General features: G+C 37.6%; 2 protein-coding genes across 2 annotated transcripts; both read right to left on the reverse strand.

The window, feature by feature from the left end:
* Nucleotides 1-4469: 4469 nt before the first annotated feature.
* LOC127130662 (phosphoenolpyruvate carboxylase 4) lies at nt 4470-6300 on the reverse strand. Its single transcript, XM_051059633.1, has 8 exons — nt 6187-6300; nt 5936-6061; nt 5755-5856; nt 5538-5684; nt 5292-5390; nt 5088-5176; nt 4828-4954; nt 4470-4739 (listed from the first exon to the last, which is right to left on the reverse strand). The coding sequence occupies exons 1-8, from the start codon at nt 6298-6300 to the stop codon at nt 4485-4487; spliced, it is 1059 nt and encodes a 352-aa protein (XP_050915590.1). The 3' UTR covers nt 4470-4484.
* Nucleotides 6301-6635: 335 nt separating this feature from the next.
* LOC127130663 (CDP-diacylglycerol--glycerol-3-phosphate 3-phosphatidyltransferase 1, chloroplastic) lies at nt 6636-8490 on the reverse strand (the record flags this gene model as incomplete). The annotated part of the gene is made up of 6 exons (XM_051059634.1): nt 6636-6776; nt 6869-6925; nt 7620-7733; nt 7867-7917; nt 8009-8106; nt 8190-8490. Coding segments are annotated over 6 exons (729 nt in total), but the record flags the coding sequence as incomplete, so codon positions are not given.
* Nucleotides 8491-9322: the final 832 nt, after the last annotated feature.

Consider the following 9322-nt stretch of genomic DNA (forward strand, 5'->3'; position numbering starts at 1 on the left):
CCTAAGAGACCTCATGATGCATATGATATGAATGAAAAAATAATCTTTGTGGGGAACATATTGCCACAAAGGAAAAGAATCATGAGATACTGAAAGTCCACAAGAGCATAATATATTCCATAAGGAAAATGCATTGGGGAGATAGAGACTCTTGGGATAAAAATTTATGCGTAAGCCAAGCTACGACTTGAAGACTGCTGGAGATAAGAGGGGATTTCCATGAAAGTAAATCAATGGAAAGACTTGGTTGTAGGGGAAAGAAATCTGCATGTATCGGGATATCATCAATGCAACAAAAGATATCTGCAGGGGAAAAGAGTAGATCAGAGCGAAGCTGAATTACTTAAACAAACAAAAGGAATTTTGATTCCACAAAGGAATATGAACCCAAACTCAATCGGGGAAGAAAAACTTCAACACAGGAGTAAAAGGAGATATATTATCTACCACCGGTTACTAGGTAGGAAAATGATACACTCGAACATAAGGACATCCGTTACCGGTTAGGATAAACATATCAAGGATGACTCGCTAGGAAAAAATGAGGAATATTCATCACCGGTTACTGGGTAAGAATAGCCTACAAGGGAAAAAGAAACAAATAGGATTTACAAATGTCGGTTTACTGGGCAGAAGACCAAAGAGAAAGTATTTGTCAACGGTTAAAGTGAACATATCAAGGATAAACTCAAAGGGAAGAATATATGTCACTGGTTAAGGTGAACATATCAAGGATAGAATGTCGGGGAAAATAGGATTTATAATTACCTTTTTACTGGGTAGAAGACCGCAAATAGGATTTACAACTACCTTTTTACTGGGTAGAAGACCACAAATAGGATTTATAACTACCTTTTTACTGGGTAGAAGACCACAAATAGGATTTACAACTACCTTTTTACTGGGTAGAAGACTGAATAGGAAAAATATTTGTCACCGGTTAAGATGAACATATCAAGGATAAACTTGTTAGGGAAACGAAAAAACGAATCCACTGGAGAAATCAAAGAAGTAAATTAACTTTTATCGGCAACTTGGTAAATAAACATAGGTAAAGTACTCAACACCAAGAAAGATATTACCAATTACTGGGTAATAAACTCTTGGGGATCAATAGATCTATCCACGTAAGAACTAGAAAGAAACGATCAAACAAGAATCAACTCAAGGGGAGTGGTTCCATTTAGATAATGAACTGGAGAGGAAAAAAAATAAAAATCATCCACGAGGAAATAACTCAATGGGGAAGAAGAAAGGATACACTCTTTCTGCTTGATGGGATGACACTCTACATTGAAGGAGGACATACACACCAAATCTACATGGAATAATATCACGAAAGAAGGGGGTCAGAAAAAAAGGTCAATGTGTAAAATGCACAATGAAATATATGATGCTCTGTTTATGCATGAGTATGTGTATGATTATGCTGACAAACAGGCACAAAGGATACAAACATGAAGATCCAATCATCATTACAAGATACTCAGCAAATCTCAACAAGATGGGAACACCAACGTAGAAGCTGCTAGGGATGAAAATAAATCATCGAGAATATCAATCCTAACTCAAATATATCCAATTCCCCGGGATGACATACAACCAAGGACTCAAAGAAGTCTGGAGATATCACAATCCAAAAGCTCAATTCTGGTTGGGGAAAGGCATGGAGAACATGCATCCGACCAAAAATGTTGAAGAACTCAGCACTCATAGGAAATGAAGAATATATATATCAGTAGCAGTCACGGGGATGAAAACAAATTCAACTCAAAACTCAAATCTCAAAATAGGAGGAGATACATCCAAGGGATATGTCAAAATTGACAAAAATCATGCCTAAATACTTAAACTCTATGGGAGAGGAGAAAATATAACTTGGCAATCTCGTGGGGAACGGGAGTACTGCTGGGAATATCAACCAAAAAGCTGAGGATAAAGGGAAACCTGTTGAGGATCCACGTCTAAAGCTGAGGGATATGTATATACTTCAAAGCAATAAGTCAACATTATGGGAAGTTTTAGGTCAACACCATATCAAATGGGGGCAACCCTACAGGGGACGATTACATTAAATATTTCTCAGAATAAAACACTGTCTAGAATGAGGAGATCTTCTACCAGAAGATGGAGCTCTGTTGGGGATCCACTTAACAATAATAGGTAAAACCCTGAATGGGGAACCAGGCAACTACTGGGGATTTAACAATCTGTCAGGACAAACCAAAGGTTATACAAGGATTCAAATTAGCAACCAATTCCTTAAAAGGAAAACAACAGTCATCAGACTCTTCTTGGAGATTGAGAAATAAACAAATTCTGAGGTACCAAATATATCAGTCGGATCTACAGACTCATGCATGGGAGAAACTGCCAGGGCTATGCAACAACCACATAAAGGTATGCTAGAGATCTGAAAACCAAATAAAGGTTCCACGGAGATCCAGGGTTCACTTACCAATATACAAATTGAGGATGTAAAAACATGAAAGGCTCAGTTGGGTAATGATGAACTACAAAGGAAACAACACATCAACTCTACCAGGGATGATAAATTGCTTAGGGGGAGCAACTCATCAACCATGCTGGAGATGAATGACGAACTGTTGGGGAGGTAAGATCACTAACAAACTGCTTGGGGAAGATAATAATGCTTCACACATCAAGACTTACCATTCTTAAATTGTTGTTAACATTCCTTTTTTAAAATTGATGTTTTTAAAGTAAATGTTTTATTATTTCAGAAAAAAATTATTATTCATTGATTTATTTATTTCAAAATTATCATCATAAAAATTTAATTTTGTTAAACAGAAACAAATAAGAATGACAAATAATTGGATAAAAGCTCAACTTTATTTAGTAGAATGGTAGTCCGCAAATGGTGGGACTCCATGGACTTGTACAAAGTTTGAAAAATGGTAATTTACATGGAAAATGACTACATTGAATACAATGACCACTACTCTTCCTACCAACTTTGAAATCCATTGTGCTCTAGTCTTCGGTTGAGAATGACGAATCAGAACCAAATGACTGTTCAAAACCGCCTCAAAGATCAGGACCAGTAGAATGCAGATACTTGCCATAATCCCTAATTTTTCCTAGATTTCCCCAAGGTGGGGTGCTCAATCTACCGGGATAAATTTTTCTGTTTTATGTCTCTAACTTTTGCCTGGATCGCTCTTTTGGGTTTTCAATCCACTGAGACGCTCATTTTTGCCTAAGCCGCCCTTTCGAGTTTCAATTTAGCGAGTTGTTCTTTTATTTTTTAGGCGAAGTATTTCTTGACTGCATCGGCGTTCACAGGACGACTGAACTTTTCACCATCCATAGTTGTAAGAATCAATGCACCGCCTGAGAAGGCTCTCTTAAAAACATATGGGCCTTCATAATTAGGAGTCCACTTTCTCCTAGAATCAGGTTTAAAAGATAAGATCTTCTTGAGCACGAGGTCACCTTCTCGGAACATACGAGGCTTGACCTTATTATCAAAAGCTTTCTTCATTCTTTGTTGATATAACTGACTATGACACATGGCAGTCAATCTCTTCTCTTCAATCAAATTGAGTTGATCAAACCTGGTCTGACACCATTAAGCTTTAGTCAACTTGGCTTCTATCAAGATACACATTAATGAGATCTAAAACTCCATTAGGAGTATAACTATCAAGCTATTGACAAGCTAGAGATCCACTACAACAAACAAGACCTTAGACAGCGCTTTTTTTAGCCTTAGACAGCGCTTTAAAGCGCTGTCTAAACCTCCGCTGCTAAAGGTTTAGACAGCGCTTTTTTAAATCTTAAAAGCGTTGTCTAAGCCCCCCCCCCCCTTAGACAGCGCTTTGGCCAAAAGCGCTTTCTAAGACCCTCCTATTTTAATTTTTTTAGGTATACCTTAGACAGCGCTTTTCAAAAAGCGCTGTCTAAGCCCCCCCCCTTAGACAACGCTTTTGCCTAAAGCGCTTTCTAATCCCCCCTTAGACAGCGCTTTTTACAACCATTCAATTTCTAAATATATTCGTTACATTTTCATTAAACTAAATTCATTCCACCATTTCCATACATACAAAATCACCACTACAATTACAACATTACGACTTTAGCCCAATTCATACATTCATTTCCCACACTCACATTACAATCCTAATTCAAAACACTTGGAATTCAAGTACAACAATAAAAATCCACTTGAAACTTGTCCTTAGCATACACCAACGCTCCACGACTTTCAAATGTCCAAAACTCCAATCGTAGTCAGATTCTATGAATCCAACCACAACTTGGTGGGAGAGGCGGACGAAGAGTTGCGAGTAGTACTGCGGTTGTGTATATTTCAAGTTGTCTAACAGCTATCTGTGGTAACCCAAACTTGGCCTCTACCATTTCTCCCTGCTCAGTAGACCGAAGTGTGCCCTGCAATGCACCATGGGAAAATTTTACAACCGCGTCCCCTCTTAACCTTCGCATCAAGCAGAACATTTTTAGAAAGAAAAAAAATTAACAATGATAAAGCTAAATGTATAACCTACCATCACAGATCCGGGTGGCTGGGATTGAATAGCCAGATATGTAGGGCCACCACCCCGGCCAATACTGCCTCCACGGCCATGGAACAGTGTAACTTTAATACCGTAATCATTGCAAGCAGCAACAACATCCTCCTGAGCTTTGTAAAGTTCCCATGCAGCAGTGAAGCGTCCAGCATCTTTACCAGAATCAGAATATCCAACCATAACCTGCATATACAAATTTACAACACTATCAAATGAATTTCACATGATAACTGTAACATAAAATCAAATACACCTCGGATTAAAAAGGTACCTCTTGATGACCGTTGTGATTCTTAATGACGTGTTCGTGGTACCAGTCTATTGATAAAAGTTTCCGGATAACTGAACCAGCTTCTCTTAGGTCCTTCACGGTTTCAAATAGAGGGACAACCCGCAACCTGTTGTAAACACGTCATAAAATTCAAATATTCACAAAACAAACATAATAGACAAGTAATTTTTCATCTAAAGCACCATTTCGATCACACAAATTGAAAGATAAATAAGTTCGACTTAAGGTTTCCTACTTACGTTCCACCAGGACATGCTCTTCCCAACTCTCCAGTAGCAGCGAGCCGTGCATCCTTTTGTAAAAGCTCAACTGCAAGAACATCACTTGCCTGACAATCAAGAAAAAGTGGATAAAATTTCATTAATAATTAGATAGAAAAATGAAGGATCTGAGGATTGATTAATGATTTAGCACAAGTTGTAGCCATAAGCAATTAGTCATACACTTGAGGCCATAGAGATCACATAAGCTCCAAGTGAATCACTCCCTAGTTCAGCAGCAATTTGGAATGTATCCAAGACTTCTTTAACATCAGCCGGGACCTAAAAAAATCAAGATACCAATCAGAAATAGCAAGAACTTTGAATAGATCACAGGCCTCGGTAAATTAGAAATATCACAATGGTGGTAATATAACTGGTCAAGACTCGGTACATTGTATAAAAAGTGAAAACTCTTAACTGTCTCACCTCTATACTGACAGGAACTAGTGGCCTCTTCCCTTTCAGCTCTCTGGTTAAGAAATCTAATTTCTTTTCTTCATCCCATTCACTGTAAGTACCCATATCCAAATACGTTATGATTGCATCAAGCGTGTCAGCATGTCTCCCTGATTCCTGTAATACAGATCGTTTCAGAACATAGTTGATTACTACAGAAATGATAAAAATCAAATACAAATCAGACCTGGCGCAAGTCAAGCTTCATTAGAACCATTCCAAAGGTAGCAACTCTACGAATGAGATCAGCAAGTCGACCATCAGCTAGCACCCCGGATCCGTATGATTGCTGAAGACACGGAAGGTTAAATAGCAATTGTGGAGTGTGGACAAACCATTCAGGAAAAAGAGGGAATGAGAAAGAGTACCAGAGATTCATAGCAGAGAAGCAGAGGTTCCAAAAGTTGGTCAGCAGTTTCATAATAATCCAAAGGATCGTAGTCGCATGCAACATCCTCAAGAAGAAGTTCTAACCGTCCACGGCTCCTCTCAAGCTGAACACACAAATTTCATGCATTTATTTGAATGGTGATTTTAAACTCAAATTGCGAGTTGCTATATCAAAACCGAAAATATGTGATTTCAAGTACTCATCACCGGAATCAATCTGAAGCAATACCTTATCCTTTACATTTCCCAAGACAACTCTATAAGGAGCAATTCCAGGAAGTTGAGGAAGCTGTGGCTCTAAAAGCTTCTGAAAACCGGACTTTCCTGTTTGGGATTCTGTCATTTTATTTAAATGCAGCTAATTGACCATGAAGTAAAAATGATAGACCTTCTTTAAAGCATTGCTGACTCGACGCAAATAATGAGGAACAACTTTCCAGAGTGATTGCTCCACTATATTCAAACCTTGGAAGATAAAAAAAATGTTATTATATGCCAAGTTGTTATTTTTCTTTTCACGTGAACTAGAAAACCTTGATACTCGAGAAAATACAGAAAATCCCATCAGTTGATGGCAGCTGAAAACAAGACTAAGCATTACGCACTTGTAGTTTAGAGCAAGTTATTAGATAAAAGATAACTGAAGTATAAGCCCGTGCGTTTAAGGAATGAGTTTTTTCACATAATTTTTCTTTTCATAGAATCTCTAATCTAATACAAATTAAACTTATACCTCGAGTCCCGGGTGGCGAGGAGGATGGCTAACGCAGTCATCTGTGTGGCTGTTTTCCACTTCCCCAAGTTATTAACAGCAACGGCCTATTATACCAAGTTTCATGATATAAGCTCATAACTTTGTGCTAATACCAGCTAGTTAATTCAATTTCAAGTGTACAGAAGATGAAACAGACCTCTAAAAGCTTACTATCCTGGGAAGCAGCCCATTCCCTGACAGCAGACATGGTAATCTATAACATGAATAAAAAATTATAAGGTATCTGATTTGGTCACTAATGCAAAACCAGTAAATCAGGGCAAAGTATGATGTCTCAAAAGCATAATGAAAATACACGAGTATGGCTAATTTACCATATAAATATGGATCTCAGTGAGTCAGAGAATTAAGCTTTTGGGTAATTATATACTAATTATGCATCACCAACATGCCAAAGCAAAATACAATTACAGGTATATACACAAGATGGAAACAAAATGTCACCCCTAATTAAACTATCAGAGATTTCGCTCCCAGAGCACCGTAGATTAAAACAATAGATCATCAAATGCTTGAAAAATCTCCATTCCCACACACAAACTGATTATCTAACCCACCTTGGCTTCGGCCCAGTTCACTCAGTAGTATGAAAAATAACATCATTAGTAATTCTTATTCTTTGACTGTTACAGTGAACACCAGTTTAATTGTAAAGGTAAGTTGGTGTAGTAAGAGTTCATTCATTAGTACACATAAACACGTTACAAACAAAACATCAAAGAACAAAATATGAAAAATGGAACAAAATAAAGAAATATAATAATACAAAACAATTAAGATGCATGAATTTAGTGATACATGAAGAAGGACCCTCACACAGTTCCCAGTGATGTAAAGAAGAGCTTATTAGTAAAGCATGCATTAGAAGTCAGATAAGCATTCATTACCTCTCTGCCAATGATGGCAATGGCAGGTATAGGTAGTAACCAGGGTGCTTGTGCAAACAAACCAACATCCAAAGGTCTAGTACATAATAAAACCAATGTGGCAGCAACCATAAGCTGCATTGAGTAGAACACATGCATGTTTAACATTATTAGTTTCAATACAAATTTTCTACTTTTAGATTCATTAACATGTGCCTTTCGGTATGCAATTGCAATTGCATCAAAAGTTAAGAATTGGAAGAAATACCTTATCAGCTACAGGATCTAAGAATGCACCAAATGAAGATTTTAAACTCATCTGCATTGCAAGCAACAAATTTAGTAAAAGAAAAAAGTGATAGAAGAAAAATATAGGGTTAGTTAGTGGTGTTTGAAATGAATTGAATAACCTTGCGAGCAATGTAACCATCAAGCCAATCTGTAACAGAAGCAGCAATGAAGATTGTGGTAGTAGCTACTATTCCTTGCCAACCATCCAAATAGAAAGCTACACAGAACACAATTATATACAAAAATAGATAAAATTGAAAATGAAAATGTTGCAGTGAGCGGAATAGGGGAAACACTTACTGGCAACAAGAAGCGGCACGGCGGCGACACGGCCAAGAGTGAGAATGGTGGGTAGAGTGAGCAATTTGGAAGATTGTGGTTGTTCTTGTTCTTGTTCTGGTTCTGGCTGTGGTGGAACGATAGAAACTAGGGCTTTTCCAGAAAGCCCCAAATTGGCGGAGAAAGAGGGGGGTTTATTGGAAATTGGGAATTTAGTTGCGGAGGAGGTGTATCTGAAGCGTTTGTGTTGGTGGAAGTTTCTGGAGGTGAAGGAGTTTGAGAATGAGAGGAAGAGGGGTTTGACGGCGGCGGTGGCGGCGGTTGAAAACAAATTGTTTGTTTTAATACAAATACAAAAGAGAGAAAGAGAAAATAAAATGTGGTTTAAACTGAAAGACTTTAAACAGCGCTTTCTCAAAAGCGCTGACTAAGGTCTATATTTAAAAGCACTTTCTAAAAGCGCTGTCTAAGGGGGGGTCTTAGACAGCGCTTTCTAAAAGCGCTGTCTAAGACCCCCCCTTAGACAGCGCTTTCATTATTTTTTTAGAACATTTTCCGTGTTTTATTTTTATCTTAACCTTAGACAGCGCTTTCTTTTAAAAGCGCTGTCTAAGATGCGCTGTTAAAAAACCTTTTTGGCGTAGTGATCAATAAAACCAGAGTCGCCACCGCGCTTTTATTGTTTCCAAGGGAAAAGGGAAAAAAGTACAAACAAAACCCAAAAGTAAGAAATTTTCAAATCAAAACTATTAAAATGTCAGAGATTACAGGTAAGGGGGTTGGTTACACAGAGGGAAGGTGTTAGCACCCAAAGTGTCCTAGGTACTCCTAGGGAGCCCTTTTTGTGCGCATATGTATTTGGTACAAGAATGATGTTTACAAACAAATAGAATGGGGGGATGAGAAAAGAATTCAATTAATTATATTTTTTATGTTTGACAAGACCTTCGGACTTGTGTCTACGTACCAACATAAAAATGAGGGATCAAAACCTCGTAGTTCGTGGTACAAATTTCAAAGTGGATGCATTGTTTTTCACAAAAATTAAGTTTGAAAGGCACAAAGGCCTAAAAATGGTTTGAATGAGTTAGTTCTTTTTGGCTTTTTGAAAGTTTAAGTCAAATATAGTTAAGTTTATTTACAAGTTTGATTTA

This window comes from Lathyrus oleraceus, chromosome 3 (genome assembly GCF_024323335.1).
Source record: "Lathyrus oleraceus cultivar Zhongwan6 chromosome 3, CAAS_Psat_ZW6_1.0, whole genome shotgun sequence".
NCBI lineage: Eukaryota > Viridiplantae > Streptophyta > Magnoliopsida > Fabales > Fabaceae > Lathyrus > Lathyrus oleraceus.